The sequence below is a fragment of the Arvicola amphibius genome, chromosome 10, assembly GCF_903992535.2.
Source record: "Arvicola amphibius chromosome 10, mArvAmp1.2, whole genome shotgun sequence".
NCBI lineage: Eukaryota > Metazoa > Chordata > Mammalia > Rodentia > Cricetidae > Arvicola > Arvicola amphibius.
Genome location: NC_052056.1, coordinates 39927362 through 39945088, shown reverse-complemented (window position 1 = coordinate 39945088; position 17727 = coordinate 39927362). Strand labels below are relative to the sequence as shown.

General features: G+C 45.3%; 1 protein-coding gene across 1 annotated transcript; it reads left to right on the top strand.

The window, feature by feature from the left end:
• Nucleotides 1-4146: 4146 nt before the first annotated feature.
• Adprh (ADP-ribosylarginine hydrolase) lies at nt 4147-14231 on the top strand. The gene is made up of 5 exons (XM_038346630.2): nt 4147-4334; nt 5031-5125; nt 7788-8143; nt 12390-12750; nt 13518-14231. Exons 3-5 carry the CDS (start codon nt 7831-7833, stop codon nt 13930-13932), a joined length of 1089 nt encoding a protein of 362 aa, XP_038202558.1. The 5' UTR covers nt 4147-4334; nt 5031-5125; nt 7788-7830; the 3' UTR covers nt 13933-14231.
• Nucleotides 14232-17727: the final 3496 nt, after the last annotated feature.

Here is a 17727-nt window from a genome sequence, read left to right as displayed (position 1 = left end):
TCTAAGTTTTGCTTTTTTATATAATATTTTTCTTTAAATACTTTTTTAATGTGGTCACAAAAGGGATGCTTATGCCTACTGATGGGACAAAAAGTATTTTTTAAAAAATCAGGCTTTTGCCTTTAAAGTAATCAAAGTTTAGCTGCAAGCCATTTCATACAGCTTTTCTAAGTGGCAGTATGGGGAATGGAAGGGTTAACCCAGGTTCTAGGTGGGATTCTTCCTTTGTAACTAGGACACTCAAACTCTGAAGAGCTCTCCTGTGCCTCAGCTGTCTCATTGGAATATGTTGAGCAAATACTCCCATGGCGCTAACATTTGATGACTTAAACCACTCTTACGGACACGTACACTCTATTTTTGCCATGGCCTCGAGGTAGAATCTCCTTCTGTACCCCAGGCTGCCCCCAAACTTTCTTTGCAGCATAGCTGGTATTGTATTCCTGTTCTGCCTGCTTTAGGTTTCCAGATGCTGAAATAACAGGCACGAACTACCACATCTGACTGTATTCTGCTCTATTGTTTTTCAAGTTTTATTTGAGACCACACAGCCAGGCTGGCCCAGAACTCACTATTATTTAGACCAGGCTGGCCTCACAGAGGTCTGTCTATCTCTGTCTCCAGAGTGCTGAGATTAAAGATATGTACCACCATATTTGGTGTATTCCTTTTTTAAAAATATGTTTTTTGTGGATTTCACATCATGCATCCCGAGCCCACTCATCTGCCCTCTGCCCTTGCAACCTCCCTCCCAAAGCAAAACAAAATTTAAAAGAACAGCCCAAAACAAACAAACATACAAAAATTCTTAAGCGTTGATTTCCCAGAGATGGTGTCCAGAGAGCCTGCTTTCTTTGGGGAGTCAATCTTCTACTCTTTTCCCAAGTCTTCTTGAGGATTTGCAGGCTTTCTTATGGTGTTTAGAATGTCTTGGTAAGCGAGGGAATGAGAAAGAAGGCTAATTCTCAAGGCCTGGTTCAGCTTAACTCTGGACCCTGCAACTGTGCATCCTTCAGGGAGGAAATTCTAAACTAAACCTGTGACTTTGCTTTTATATATATTATTTTTTCTTTCTATTCTGAGGCACAGCCTCCTTATGTAGCCCAGGCTAGCCTCAAACTCAAGATCCTCCTGGCTCAGCTCCTGAAATTCACAGGATCACAGGATTATTACTGTGCCCCCGCAAAGATCATCCTTTTCTTTTAAAATGGATTTTTCTACATTGAAGCAACTCTCTCTCTCCCTCTCCCTCTCCCTCCCTCCCTCCCCCCCCCCCCCCCCCTCTCCCTCCCTCCCCCCCTCTCCCCCTCCCTCTCTCTCTCTCTCTCTCTCTCTCTCTCTCTCTCTCTCTCTCTCTCTCTCTCTCTCTCTCTCTCTCTCTCTGTGTGTGTGTGTGTGTGTGTGTATGTTTCTTTCTGTACTTATAGTTTTATTTGCTTACTTAATAGTCTTCAAACATTAACTCGGGTCTAATTCTCTCTCTATACCTTCTCTGAGGATAATGACTGACCCAAAAATGCTTTTGCCTTACATCACCAACCTTGAGTAATCTTCTCTATTGTGTACTTTGCAGCCTAATGATATTCTAGTCCACTAGATACATCTATTAGTTGGTTATCATCTGACCCCTCTACATAGCAAAGTTTGGCACATTTAGTAACTGTATTAGTCAAGGAACCGGAACACACACACACACACACACACACACGCACACTCACGCGCACGCACACGCACACACACACATATATACACACAGAGTGGGTGGGAGAGAGGAAGGAGAGATACCCATTTTAAGAATTGGATTTGTTGGGGCTGGAGAGATGGCTCAGAGGTTAAGAGCATTGCCTGCTCTTCCAAAGGTCCTGAGTTCGATTCCCAGCAACTACATGGTGGCTCACAACCATCTCTAATGGGGTCTGGTGCCCTCTTCTGGCGTGCAGGCATACACACAGACAGAATATTGTATACATAATAAATAAATAAATAAATAAACATTAAAAAAAAAGAATTGGATTTGTTAACTACAGCATTTAGGAGGTGGAGGCAGGTAAATCCCTGTGAGTTTGAGGTCAACCAGGTCTACCGAATGAGTTCTAGGCCAGCCAGGTCTACACTAGGTTTCTACATTATAAGGTTTGGCAAGCTCAAAGTCTGCAGCCTGGAGGACCCGAGAAGGAGCCTATGGTCCTAAGGCAGTCAATTCGCAGAATTCTTTTTCCTATGGGAGGGGAGCTCTTTCTCTTAAGATCTTTAACTGATTCACTAAGGCTTCCCCACATTATGGACAATAGTCTACTCTACCCAGTGTTTGCCGATAAAAAAAAAGCTAATTTCAGCTTTAAAACCCTTTCCTGTTTGGAGTAAGATTTGAACAGCTAACTGGGTGTTGTTCTGCAGCCAAGATGTCATACAGTGAGTTGCCCAGTCTTTTTGAATGAAAACCATTACAACTACTGTTGGATTTTTTATGTCTTTGTCCCTTTCCTGCTTTCCTGCTTTCATACTTCCCCATCTTAATTTATTTTGATGAATTTACACAGGATCCTAACCTGTGCTTTGTTGCCCTTTGCCCCTTGCAGCTGCTTTGCTGTGAATTTCTGCTAGGGAGCCCACAAGGCCCTTGCATATTAACGACGTCCTGTTAGCACACGTTTCCTAAAGGTGTAAACGGGCACGGGCACTCGTGACATGGTCAGGCCTAGGGAGTGTCAGAGCTTTGTTTCAGCATCCTGTGTTCCGATTATTGGTGAATCTGTTCTCTTAAAACAGTTTACCATAAAGAGGTGGGGGAGCAGCTGGGCCTCAGGGTCTCATCCTTTCATTGTATCCAACTAGAAGGAAGCTGATTCCAGAAGGACGGATGTGCATGAACATTCGGAGCTCTGTTCGTAGATGATGAAGCCAGTTTTTAAAGAGAGGATATAAAATACTCCTTACAAAAGGACCTGTTATTGTTCTAAAATCGTGAGAGTACCATGAAGACTCTAGGTCTATGTAACCAGAGTGGCTGCCTGTGGCTTCTATTTTCCTCTAAAAATCTCTTGATATATAATACAGAAAAAATATTCTAATAGATGTAAGACAAACGTGGTGTAGCAAAAAGGAAATTTCAGCATTCTCAAGGTAGAGATAGAAGGAATGAGTTTGAGACCAGTCTGGGATATAGTGGAAACCGTCCCAAAAAACAAAACAAAAACCACCAACATTTAAAATTTCTTTCGTCTCTCTTGTTCTCTCTGAGAGGCAACTGTAATCATTTACAATTTGATGTTTGCCCTTCAAAGCAGCCCCCCTACTGTTTTAACATATATCCATCATCCTAAAACGTGATTTATTTTTTGCTTAATAAAAACGTCCCCAAACGCCACACGAACGCCTCCTTCGTTATTTTTGAGATTAATAGGAGATTTATTTATGACAAGAGTCCTTGCCAAAGTTAACAGGAGATCCAATTTTCCTTCCTAAAGAAGTCTGCCTTTTTCTCCCGTCTGTTTTGAAACAGCGTCAGAAGAGAGGCCCAAATCCCAGCACAGCTCCTAAAAGTGAATTCTGTCCATCTTGCGTAGGTCCGACGAGCCAAGGCAGGATCTACGATGAGCGTTTGGGGTGGTTGTACGGAAGCAGATATTCCCGTTTAAGATGGCCCTGATGCTCAAGCGCTCGACCTGCATCTTTCGGGTCTCCGGGGACAGTTAGTTGTACTGGGCTGGGTAGAGGGTACTGGGAAGAGTGGCCAGGGGCGCAGGCTTATACTTGGAACACGACATCTTGGCTCAATGCGTCCTTCGCTACCTTAGGGTATTAATAATTCCAGAGCCATAATTTAGGGGTGAAAAGCTAATAGTTCCCTTCTAAATTCCCGTAAGAATCACTTCCGTGAAGAGCATGCAGACCCAAACAGTCTAGCGATACAACGGACGAGCGGTCGCCACTCTAGGAGATGGGTGTCACAGTCAGGCCGTCTTACAGCGAGGGGCAGAACCCGACAGGGGCGCACGCCCGGCTCGCCCCGGTCCTCCTAACCGCAGACTCACAGAACAGAGCGGTTCCCAGGCCGCTCTCTCCACCCGCGCTTCCCCGGGGATTGGATGCCCTGACAGCCACCCCTTCCGCCCGGTGCAAATGGAGGGGGAGGGCGCGGCCCCGCCGGAAGCCGCTCTGCGTCCGCTACTCACCAGCCCAGGAGCCCGGCTCTCGGCTCCGCCCTTGTTCGCCCCGGGCTCACGCGGGGGACACCGAGGCTCCAGTGCCTGCTACCCCTACTCCAGCTCAGGCCGTCTGGGCTCTCAAGATCCCCTCGCCCCCGCCCCGCGCTCCCAGCCTCTCCCCAGCAGGTACAGCCAGACTCCCTGTACCACTCTCCTCCGGTTGACCTGGTACCCGCTCAGCCCGGGGCGCTCACCTCCAGAGTCGTACCTGGCCCTCAAAGTGGCCTCCAGGACTTTCCAGAGTGTGTCGCCCTCTCCGTTAACCTCTTCTTTCCCAGTTCCTCCTCCGAACCCGGGCCGGGAAAACAGGCTAGTCTGGAAGTGGACTTCAGTTTTGATTGTATAGTTCGATTGCGATGAGACCCATCGAAGTTTAGAGTGGGTTAAGAAATAATGACTTCTTAAGGCTGGGACTGGGGCATGTCCCAGGATGAAAAGGAATTTCAAAGAGAAAAGATGCTTCCTCCACGGGCTCCCCACACACTGGGGACAATTGCAGAAAGGAAACCTTGAGCATTGGGAGGGAAAGGAGTGGGTGTTAGTTCTCAGTTCTCAGAGGTCAGCAAAGCTTTGGCTTCGAAAACCTGGGCCAAGACAGTACCTCAGAGAACATTTACAATCTACATCCTCCTCCTGCCCCACAGATGGGAAACCATTCCAGAGTGAATGCCTTGTTTATTATGATCACACAGCTAACTCAAGAGAGTACAGATATCTACTTCCTAGGCTTTGTTTATACATAAGAAAATATTTAGATAATGTGATTAGGAGATGGCTCTTAACAAATGCTCGGTCTGTCTTTTCCCCTTACTGCTTCTCCAGGTCTTTGCCGGCCTGTGCCCTAGTCCTGAGCAGTGTGGCTAGATGGAGGACCGTGGAAGTGCCTGGGCTTGAACTAAATCTAAGATAGCATTTAGGTAAGTAGAGAGGAAGAAGGGCAGTTGGGTGTGGGAAGAGCTTGAGCTGAGGGCAGGGCTGAGCTTGTCTCTGTGTCTCTAAGAGTGTTTACCCCTGTACATGGGGTAGATGGATAGACAGAGTGGGCAGATAGATGTTGGAGCGCTTTGAACCTGAGGGTCACAGGGAATGGGCGCAGTGGGGAACTGGGCTACCGCAGAGTAGGGTCTTGAGAAATGCACACACAAGGAAGCCAGTGTTTTGGCAAGGATTTCATTTGTGGTGGGAATATTCAAAGCATCGCAGCTTGAATGGAAAGGGATCCTGGCAACTGGGAACCAAGGAGTGCTAAGTGTTACAGCCTGGGAATCGGGGCCAGGGACTACTGAGTGTTACAGTTCGGATGGAAGAGTATTCTGGCGATCAGGAGCTAAGGAATACCACAGGTCATAGCAAACATAGCAGCTTACAGCTCTGGTCTAGGGAAAGGTTTCCCCAGTGTAACAGCTCTGCTCGGTTCTGCTCCAGCTCCTGTTACCTGGAGTGCAGGAGGAGTGTAGTAACTAACTCCGCTCTGCTAGAGGGAAGGTTTCCCCAATCTAACAGCTCTGTTCGGTTGGGCTCCAGCTCCTGTTCCCGGGAGTGTTGGAGTGTAGTTTCTCCGCTCCGCTAGGGGGGACGTTTCTCCAGCAAAAGTTGTTACAGCCCTGCTCTGCTCTGCTCTGGCTCCCACGAAAAGTGCATTCCTGTGAAGGATGGTCTCACTCAAACCTCATTCAAGAGATTTATTGGGAGGGAAGAATCCCAGGAGAGTGGCAGCCAGTGCCAGGGTGGAAGAAGCAAATTATATAGGGTTTCTTAGGAGACAAGTTTTTCCAGGGAGAAGATTTTCAGGGTGGGAAATGGTCAGATTTCAGTCTCTTGAGTTCAGATTTGCTAGAGCTCGTGCTCAGGGATTGGTTGGTTTTCTGCTCAGGGATTGATTCTTGTCTGCTCAGGGATTGGTTGGTTTTCTGCTCAGGGATTGATTCCTGTCTGCTCAGGGATTGGTTGGTTTTCTGCTTAGTTGGTCAGGCAAAGATTTGGTTTGAGGGCCAAATTGTGTTTCTTTCAGTGGCCTTTTTTAGTCTTTTGACTCTAATTTCAGGGCCAGGGCATATTTCTTTTTCTGACTGTGATTCTAGGGCTCAAGTGTGTTTCTTTGGCTGTGGTTACCAGGCCAAAATGTATTTTTTTCACTGGCTTAGGTATCAGAGCTGGGGCGGGTTTCTTGTGCTGGCCCTTTTCCCCTTACCCTACACAATATCATCTGTGATCTAGTATTATAGAACTTTTATTTATTTTATAATTTATATAACTTTATTTTATGTGCATTGGTGTGAAGGTGTCAAATCCCCTGGAACTGGAGTTACAGACCATCGTTAGCTGTCATGTGGGTGCTGGGAATTGAATTTGGGTCTCTGGAAGAGCAGTTAGTGCTCTCAACCACTGAGCCATCTCTCCAGCCCAGAACATTTATTTATTTATTTATTTATTTATTTATTTATTTATTATTTTTGGATTTTCGAGACAGGGTTTCTCTGTAGTTTTTGGTGCCTGTCTTGTAGATCAGGCTGGCCTTGAACTCACAGAGATCCACTTGCCTCTGCCTCCAAAAGAGTGCTGGGATTAAAGGCGTGCGCCACTACTGCCCGGCATAAAACTTTTACCATACAGAAAACAAACAGGAATTGGGGAGATCGCTTAGCAGTTAAGGACACTGGGTACCCTTCCAGAGGACTCAGGCTCAAGTCCCAACACCCACGTGGCAGATCACAAATGCCCATAAGCCCAGTTGTAGGGGATCAGACACCCTCGCAAGACAAACATGCAGACAAAAAGCCAGAGCACATAAAATAAAAATAAATCATTTTTAAATGGAAAAGCAAAAATATTGCTGGTAAAAGGGAAGAGTGTGGGCAAAACTTAATTATGGAACTGGTTGTTGATGGATAATAATCATAAAGTTGTGTTCTCTATACACTTTATGGGAACTCATTCATTCCCTATAACACGTCTGGGAGGTTTTTGCTGTTTGTTTGTTTGTCTGTTTGTTTTTTAATCATTATCTTTTTACAAGTGCCACCAAGATGTTGCCCAAGGTTAAGGCCAGGGCTGAGGCCACGTAATGTAACCTAAAGCATTCTGGCAGGGAACTAGAAGTCTGGGATCTGCACGTTTCGGTTGTGAGTTTCTGTTTCCTCATCTGTGAACACTTACCCGTAGTAAGTGTCATTAACTACTTCAAGGAGAGATGCACTTCCAAGTTGCATGTCACCTAAAGGAGAAAACTACAGGCCTGGGTTGACTTGTAGGACCTAATGGGTGTGCTTCTACCCGAGAGTCCAAGACAGAACTAGAGACGCGGCTTGGGAGTTAGGTCTGTGCTAGTATCCCAGCCTCTGCTAGCTCTGTGGCCGGATTCAGTTCTCTTAACACTTATAAAACTACATTATCTTTACGACACTTGATTTGTTTGGCTTAAGATGCACCTAATGGCAAATCTCTCATAGCGCAGTTATGAGGATTAAACGGGATAAATTTAATAAAGTGCCTGCAGGGAGAGTGCTCAGTAAAATACAGAGTTTTGTCTGTTGACTTGCTTTTTTTTTTCCTGACTAATCTTTCTCTTTCTTCCTGCAGGTGTCTTAGCTGTCCCCCCGAGACCGCCTGTGCCAAGCGCAGCATGGGTGGGGGGCTGATTGAGAGGTATGTGGCCGCCATGGTGCTGAGCGCAGCTGGAGATGCCTTGGGGTACTTCAATGGGAAGTGGGAGTTCCTTCGGGATGGGGAGAAGATACACCGGCAGTTGGCGCAGATGGGTGACTTGGAAGCCATCGATGTGGCACGGTGGAGAGTCAGTGACGACACGGTGATGCACCTGGCTACGGCAGAGGCGCTCCTGGAAGCCGGCACATCCCCAAACTTGGCTCAGCTGTATTCCCTTCTAGCTAAACATTATCAGGACTGCATGGGAGACATGGATGGCCGGGCGCCAGGTGAGTGCTGCTGGGAGCAGGTGGTTCCTGGGACAGAGAGAATGTTGGTGGGACTAGGGGTTGGTGACTGTCATCGACACTGAGGAGGACTTTGGTTTCAAAGCCAGCCTAGACTCTGGAGTGAGATTCTGTTTCAGAGAACCAAAAGGAGATAAAAGTTGTGGGGCATTTAAATATTAATGAAATGGTAGTGTGTAGTGAGGTGACGAGCAGGCCTGCTTTTCGTCCCGCCCGTCTCCCGCACGGCTAGCTTTACACTCGAAATAACAACACACAAATTGTACTCATTTAAACACTGCTTGGCCCATTAGCTCTAGCCTCTTACTGGCTAACTCTCACATCTTGATTAACCCGCTTCTATTAATGTGTGTAGCACCACATTAATTAAGGTGGTGGCTTACCGGGAAGATTCAGCACGTCTGACCTGGCGGCTGGCTCCATGGCATCTGTCTGACTCTGCTTCTTTCTCCCAACATTCTGTTCGGTTTACTCTGCCTACCTGAGTTCACCCTATCAACTAGGCCAAGGCAGTTTCTTTATTAACCAATGAAAGTAACACATAGACAGATGACCCACCTACATCAGTAGTGTGTATATTTGAATTCTTGTAACTTATCTATGGTGGCATCACAGTTTTATAAACCCTGCAGATGAATATGGAAAGGTTTTATCCATGAAATAAAAAAGTAGGTATCAGAAAAATATTTTATGAAAATAGTGTCGTGTGCCAGGTGTGGTGGTGCATATCTGTTATCCCAGCACTTGGGAGGCAGAAGCAGGAAGGTCAGGAGTGGGGTGGTGTGGGAGGTGGTGGAGATACAGCTCAGCAGGTAAGAACACTAGCTGTGCAAGTGTGAGGACCTGAGTTCAAATCCCCAGCACCCACGTAAACAACCACATGTGTAGCCCCTGTGCAAAAGGAGAAAGAGACAGGAGGATCCCTGGAGCTTGCTGGGATATCTCTAGACCCTGCAGGAGAAAGAGACAGGACACCTGGCAGCCACCTCTGACATCTGTATGCACATAGACATGTGCTCAAACACTACACACATACACATAGACATACACACACACGCAAACAGTTGCTTATCTCTGTTGAGAGAGGTCTGAAAGTATATTCATAAATATGTTCATAATTCTACCTAAGTTATAGTAGTAGATGCCATTTGCTATTTTCCTTCTATTTTCTATATTTTGTTATGAACAATTACAAAGAAAACTTTTTGTTTTTCTTATTAAGGAAAAATGAAGACTCTCTTTTGGTTCCAGTTCTGCACACAGTGGCTCTCACCCTATTTGGGAACTTATTGTGGTGCCCTAGGGGCCTCCAAGTTTAGGCCACCTTTTCCCTGACCAACCTCCCTTCCTATAAGAGTCTGTTGGGGAATTATCATTACAAAGTGTTAGACAACTGTGCCACAAGGACATGTGCTCAAATATTTAAAAGTAATAAAATAAAAAATAAGCCATGTAAAGATAAAATATACAGAGAGTCTGAATTATGTGTATTATTGTGTTTTCTTTGGATTTTTAAATGGTTAGTGAGTTAACTGCTGGGGGTTGCTAAGCTAAACCAACGTACATATTCTAAAGCTATCTTGACTTCAAAATTTGAGTCTAAGGATATGTTACTTTAAAAAAGAAGATCTGCTTTTGTTTCTATAGAAGATAAGAACTTGTGGATTCCTTCCAGGCTAATGTGCTTTGTTAGAACATGACTCTCTAAAGGTCTCTATGAACCCTAAAAATATTTCACCCCAAAAACAACAGGAAGCACCTTGGAGAAAACAATGCCCAAATTCCTAAAATGATTATTTATAAATGTTTGTTTTCATTTAAAGGGGGTTCGTTGTAAGTGGTTAATGGTCACAGTCAATCTCTTTCTAAAAAAATGGAGGGAATATGATATAGAGATAAGTGCTTTACATTAGTATAGATTTTGGTCTGTTGATACAAATTTAAGGTTGATTTTGTTACACTACTTTTGTTTAAGGTATTATGTTTATACCGCTCACTTAAAATGCAATGTATAGTTAAAATTACAGATTAATAGATAGTCATTTATAATAGTCAAACTTGTAGTCATATTAGTTAGGTTTTCTAGATACACAGAGATATATTTCAGTTAGATAGAGAATCTTCAACACTTCAAAGACCTACAGAATATTGCATTTAAAAGGTTTTAAGAACTTAGAATTTTTTCAGTAGTGAGACATACCTGCTTCTGACAGCACCAATTACTTTATAGAGAGGTTGATGGGCATTAAAGAAACTCATTATGGAATTTGCCTTCAATGTGACAAAGCTAGCCATTTGGGCAAGAAACTCTTGCTTGGACTGCTTTATGGTATTCTGTATAAACTGGACATACAGGACCCACAGAAAAATGACTGCTGAACTTGCAAAAAGAAGGCAAGACAGTTCTTCAGGGTTCCTGCTTCATGAAAGAGTCTGCCAGACATTCTACAGGACACAGAAGAAAGTTACTGACAAACTGCCAATATAGACAAACCAGTTTTGCAAATTTCCTGCTTCATGGAAAAGTCTACTGGATACTATGGGCCTATAGGCTGAAGATGGATACCCAATGTTACAGAAGAATTCCAGGCAGTGAGATGTTTTTGTCAATTCTAGAGTTTTGGAGGTTGCTTACAATGTACTTCCTGTTTACTTAGGTAATATTATATCCTTCTGGGATCTTTGATGGATTTGAAGAAAGGTAGTTATGGTTATAGTTTTCCTTAGTTATAATAAAAGATAAATTAAATATGAAACTTTAGACTCACAAAGATAAAATAGATGATAGAATATTTTCTTTAATTTTGCCAGATACAAACAGACTATTGTAACTGTAATTCTTGCTTTGTACCCATTTTGTTATGTGTAATTTTACTATGTTAAAGTTGAAACCTTCCTTTCTATTTAGACAGAAAAGGGGAAATGATGTGGGATGTCCTTCTGTATATGTGTTACTTTTACTGGGTCATGAATAAAGCTGTTTCTACCAAGGGCTTAGCAGAGTAAATAAAAGTGCAGTCTCTGTTTACATAAAATGGACAAGGGACAAAAGGTCAGTGGGACAAGCCTCCTTTTACCCTGTCATGTAGGGAATGACCACACTCTGTTGTTCCTGATCTAAACCTAATGACTCTTCTGGAACTTTCTCTTTCTGATAGTCAGTAACCCCAATGGGAACCCCAACAGGCTCTTATTCGACTCACTGAGGACTTCAGCTATGGAGTCTGATTATATCTCGATGGTCACTGACTAGCTGCTTCTGTGATCTTAAGTTCTCTAAGTTTTGAGTCTGATCTTATTAAAAACAAATACATGGTAGCGCACACCTGTGGTCCTAGCACTTGGGAGGCAGAAACAGGAGAATGACTGTGAGTCTGTGACCAGCCTCGGATACAATAGAGAGTCCCATGCCAGCCTGGTTTATGTAGAAAGCCTTTCTTTCAAAAATAAATAAAAGCAAATATAGTACAGAGATCCCAAGGCTTACTCCATTGTATATGCTACTTTGTTAATTCATAATATCAACTTAGGATTATATATAAAGAAGGACAATTGTTGGGCTGGGGTTTGAAGTTGTGGGGCCATCCATATCATATGTTCCATCTATATCATATGTTCCATCCATGTCATATGTTCCATCCATGTTATATATTCCATCTGTATCATATGTTCCACCCATATTGTATGTTCCACCCATGTCATATGTTCCACCCATGTCATATGTTCCACCCATGTCATATGTTCCATCCATGTAATATGTTCCATCCATGTCATATGTTCCATCCATATCATATATTCCATCCATGTCATGTGTTCCATCTATGTCATATATCCATCCATATCATATGTTCCATCCATGTCATATGTTCCATCTATATCATATGTTCCATCCATATCACATATTCCATCCATGTCATGTGTTCCATCCATGCCATATGTTCCATCTATATCATATGTTCCATCCATGTCATATGTTCCATCCATGTCATATATTCCATCTGTATCATATGTTCCACCCATATCGTATGTTCCACCCATGTCATATGTTCCACCCATGTCATATGTTCCATCCATATAATATGTTCCATCCATGTCATATGTTCCATCCATATCATATGTTCATGGCTTTCCTTTTGTTTCAGAGAAACTCTGTTGTCTGTTTTGTTCTTTCTTCTCACGGGTCCTTTGTTTTGGTCCCTGACCCTTCTCTCTACCTGACTCACTCTAGGTGGGGCTTGCATGCAGAATGCCATGCAGCTGGAGCCCAGCAGGCCCGATGGCTGGAGGATTCCCTTCAACAGCCACGAGGGTGGCTGTGGAGCTGCTATGCGTGCCATGTGCATTGGGCTGAGGTTCCCTCACCCCAGCCAGCTGGACATGCTTATCCAAGTGAGCATCGAGAGTGGCCGGATGACCCACCACCACCCCACAGGCTACCTGGGAAGCCTCGTGTCAGCCCTTTTTACAGCGTATGCCGTAAATGGCAAGTCACCGCAGCAGTGGGGAAGAGGGTTGATGGAGGTGTTACCAGAAGCCAAAAACTACATTGTCCAGTCAGACTACTTTGTGGAGGAAAATCTCCAACACTGGTGAGTGTCTGTGTATGCACATGCATTATCCGTGTACCTAGGGTTCAGAGGTCACAGCTCTCACGTTCCTGTTCCTCCCAGGGCACCTGCTAAGGAGTCCACATTCCTTTCCAGTCATGGTTGCCTGAAGTAGCCAAGTGGATGCCTTGGTGTGTGGGCACCTGTAGTCACCTAAGTCCTGTTCTTGATTCCAGCTTTCTGTAAATGTCTATGAGCAGCCTGTGCAGAGACACACTTTTCTTGGTTACCTCCTGTTTCTCTGAGATTTGCTTTTCCAGTATGGCTTTGAAGCAGTATTTCAGAACCTTTGGTTAGAATGCCGGAGAGATAAGCTTCCCCAGGAGCTGAGCGACAAGACCACCTCTTCCCCTCTTCATGGCTTACTTCACATCAGCTTTCTTAGAAGCAAAGGGCTCAGTGCTCTTATTTAGGGTGCCCATGTCGTGATGTCCCCGAGTTGCCCTGGAGAGATAATAAGATGTGGCTCTCAACACAGAAGAACCAATGTTTATTTCCTGTCTCGCAGCCCAGACACATATCTTCCTTACTGAGCAACTGAGTCCATACCTGGTTTCAGTGGGTGGTTAGTTAAAAAAAAAATGTATGAATGGCTTGTAGAGTTAATGCAGTTTTTATTCCCTATGAGTTTATCACACTAGTATGAGGAGCTGAAGTCATTCTGGACTTTTCTCTTTTTACATATCTACCTGGTACTTTTCTGTATAGCTTTTGACGTTAGTTTTTAAAAATTGATTTCCCCTCTGCAGGTCTTACTTCCAGAAAGAATGGGAAAAGTACCTGGAACTTCGTGGAATTTCAGATGGCAAGTCAGCTCCTGTCTTCCAGCAGCCCTTCGGGGTGAAGGAGAGGGATCAATTCTACATCTCCCTGAGTTACTCTGGCTGGGGCGGCAGCAGTGGACACGATGCCCCCATGATCGCCTATGATGCCCTCCTGGCTGCGGGGGATTCCTGGAAGGAGCTTGCACACAGAGCCTTTTTCCACGGCGGAGACAGCGATTCCACAGCAGCTATCGCCGGCTGCTGGTGGGGAGTGATACACGGCTTTAAAGGAGTCAACCCTTCTAACTATGAGAAGCTGGAGTACCGACAGCGGCTGGAAGAGGCAGCGCGGGCTTTATATTCTCTTGGGTCAAAAGAAGACACTGCATTTGGCCCCTAGGAGAGGGTGGTGTTTTTTCTTCCTTTCTTTTCCTGGTGACTTCTTTCTCCATAGCCGTGGTTCTGCTCAGGCTATTCAAGTATTCTGATCTCATGCTCGGACTTGTGAGGCCAAGTTCCCTGGGCGCCCTTAGCTCTGCCTTCTCACGTGCTCTTCCTGTGTTTCCACGCTTCCCTCCTCTCCCCAGGTTCATCTCTGTGTTTGAGAATCTTTTTATTTCAGTTGATGGTGTCAGCTTTTCCCCTTCCAGAAGCACCTTGTATTTGAATCTTTGTTTTTAATCATAGAATTGTTCCAAATGCTTTGTCTGAGTTTTCCTCAATCAGGTCCCCCACCTACCCCAAATAGACTCAGGCAAAGAGTTTATTTGGGAGGCAATTCCAGGAAGTAGAACAGGGAAGTGAGACCAGGAGGGAAGGGAGCCACACAGGCTGTGTGAATGAGCAGGAATCCCCGTGGCCATTTGAGGTGCATTCTAGGTGGGTCCTCTGCCTGAGACAGTCCTTGGCATTGTCCTCATGAAATGCCCTGCTAGTTTTGAGTGTGCGTTCACTAACTTTTGATGGGTTAAGGACCATCCTTAGGGAAGCTGTCAACACCCTGTGACATCTCAGATTGTCCATGTGAATGTCCTGAATGCAGTGGCAAGTTATAAGGCCTGAGAACATAGGGGCCCCGTGGGGATCCTAAGAGCATTGTTATCTTAGCCAATGTTCTGTTGCCGTGAAGAGACACCATGCTCACGGCACCTCTCATAAAGGAAAGCATTTAATTGGGGCTCGATTACAGTTTCAGAGGTTTAATCCATTATCATCATGGCAGGAAGCACAGTGGCAGACATTGGTGCTGGAGAGGTAGCTGAGAGTTCTACATCTGGATCTGCAGGCTGCAGGGAGAGAAAGACTAGGCCTGGCATGGCCTTTGGAAACCTCAAAGCATATTCCCCGGACACACACTTCCTCCAACAAGGCCATAACTCCTAATCCTTTTAATCCTTTCAAATAGTGCCATGCCCTGGCAACTAAGCGGTCAAATATATGAGCCTTTGGGGGGGGGGGCATTCTTATTCAAACTACTCCATCTGCTGGCTGTACATTACTTCCTTTCTCCCTCTATCCTCCCCTCTTTTTTTCTGAAAGGGTTTATAGCCCAGGCTGTTTCTAATGCCTCAAGTACCTGAAGATGGTACCTGCCTTTACCTCCTGTGTATTGGGATTATAAACATTCAACATCGTGCCTAGTGTGAGGCTCAAACCTAGACCTTAGTGCTTGTTAGGCAGCCATTCTGTGAGCTGAGCTACATCCCCAGTCCTATACTTTAAAACTATCATCTCCTTCTCCTCCTCTTCCTCCTCCCTCTTCTTCTTGAGACAGGGCCTTAATATGAGTCCCGGCTGGTCTCAGACTCAGAAATCTGCCTGCCTCTGCCTTCTGAGCAGCACGATACAAGGTGTGCCACCAAGTCCTCTCCTAAATCTGTTGCTTCTTTGGTGCTGTGGCACTGACTTTCTCAGCTGGATTCCTGCCATCCCCAAGCTGTGCAAGCTTGGTCTGCCGGATGCTGCTGTTAGCCGTTCTCAGTGCTTGCCCTGTTGTGACTCCGAACACACTGTGTTATTATCTGTTTGCTTGTCTCTGTTCTCTGCACAGACACTTGCAGGCGCTTCGCTTACTCAGTGTGGGTTAAGCATCCATTGCTAGGTAGCCTCCCGTCCCCCACACTCTCCAAGTTACCTTTGCAGATAGCAAGCTGACGGCATGGAGCTGCTAATTGTCTTCTAGTGGGTCTGTCACCTCCTTTACATGCTGATGCTGCTTTTCTGTCGTCTTCTTCTGTTCCAGTTTCACAGTCCTAATTCATAGCACTATTCCCACACTGAGTCTGTTGGGAGGTGGCTGGGTATCTTTTTGGTCAGCCTCAAGGGAACACGCCCTAGCAAAGGTCCAGCCACTACAGTTAAATCCATATGGTCACTTCAGTCTTCCGGGAGGCTTCCTCGCCTGGCTCATTGCCAAGGGTAAGGACAGGACCCCATTTCCCTCCCTTAGTACAAACACAGAGTTCTGATTCCTGAAAGTTCTATTTCAGTTTCCTGGTGTTCACTGGGTTTGTGGGAAGGAGATCTCATCACACTAGTTTGGGGTTTGCCTTTCTAAGCCCTTGGGTCTATTTAAAATGTGGGGGAGGAAGTGCAGGAGACTTATGGGCATATTAACATCTGCTGAGATCTGGGGTAGGGCTTTAACCATGAGAAGACCCTAGACATCCTGTTTGCATGCCGAGTCTCACTTCAGCACAGGCACCCTGGGAAAATCCAGGATTTCAGACATGTTTTCTCAAGCCTCCTCTTCAAATACTACTCTGAACCAGTGACCTTGGAATGCAGGGAAAGGGAGGGAGGAACAAGAGGAAGAATGAGAACGAAGAAAAAGATGATCAATGAAATGGATATTGTCCAAGCACATCAATAAGTGAGGCCCCAGCATGAGCCTGCCATATGTATCCATTGGACACATGAGCCAAAAACCAGGGCAGTTCTGTGTAGCCGTGCAGGACAGACAGAGCTCTCCCGACCCAGGGCAGTCCTGTGCAGCAGGGCAGGACAGACAGAGCTCTCTCGATGTGCTTCATTTGCTTTCTTTGCTGCCTAAGGTTGCTAGGGGAACAGTTTCCTCCATGACCTGCAAAATTTACATTGTCCTAAGTTGCATGTTCACCAGTCTCCAGCCACAGTCACCATCAGCCCTCATTCTCTACCTCCCCGGAACAAGCAAACATGCATCTTTCCTTTGTTGGCAGCTGTGGCTGCTGCAGGGTAGAACTGGAGTCTATCAGACCCGTGCATCCAGATACGTAGTAGGCAGTCTTGCCATTATTACTATCACTATGTAGTCTTTGGGATTTAGGAGTGGCTTCTAAGGGTTTTCACATTTGGAAACGGAAAGAAGAGGAGGGACAATGTGCTGCTCTGTGTTCAATGATTCAGAGCAACCCAACCAATGGCACAGTGGGTCAGAGGGCTGTTGTTGTCTATGCAAAAATCACAGCTAGGGACAGAGAAGCTGAGCTGTATGCTGTATTTGACTATAAAAGATGGGATAAGCATTGAAGTCTTTTCCCTACTCCTACATCACCTGACACTTAGCAGCGGATCTGAGGCAATTGTTCCTCTAGACTCTCAGCCACTCCCCAGACTGCTCCAGCTGCTTGCCTCAAATCCTGTGTTGATGCCATCCATGTAGGGTTAGCATCAGATCCACAGGCTGAGGGTTCTAACCCACAATACTTCCCGCTTGAGACTCCCTTCGCAAGTCCCAGACTGACCTGTGTGTGTCTCATGACTGTAAGCCAGACTTCCCACAACTTCCTTCTTACAGCTGATTAAGTCCTGGGGCAGCGTGCGCTGCTCAGAGACTCATCTGTGTCACCAGCTTGTTATAAAGGCTACAAATGGGGAACAGATAGAGGAGGTGCACAGGACGCAACATATGGGCAGAGTTCCTTGATTCCCCCCGTCTGTGAAGCTGTGGACTGAAGTTTCCATTTATCGATAGAGAACCGTGCTTCCAACCACAGACCTTCCCAGCACACCCTGGGCTATGTTGCTCAATGCTAGTGCATGGAAGTAACTCTGTACTTACTGGGCTTTCTTCAAATAGGTATTCTAGCTAAAAGACATTTATTAAAGTTTAAGTTGGGCAGGGCATTCCATGCCTGTGAATCCAGCATTCTGGAGATGGAGACAAGAAGATTGCCATCATTTTGAGGCTAGCCTGGGCTACAGAGTAAATGTA

Excerpts from the sequence above, each read along its gene's own strand:
- Adprh (XM_038346630.2), top strand. The coding sequence starts at position 7,831 with ATGGGTGGGGGGCTGATTGAGAGGTATGTGGCCGCCATGGTGCTGAGC. Across the intron at positions 8,144-12,389 it reads CATGGATGGCCGGGCGCCAG|GTGGGGCTTGCATGCAGAAT; the intron begins GTGAGTGCTGCT and ends GACTCACTCTAG. Across the intron at positions 12,751-13,517 it reads GAGGAAAATCTCCAACACTG|GTCTTACTTCCAGAAAGAAT; the intron begins GTGAGTGTCTGT and ends TCCCCTCTGCAG.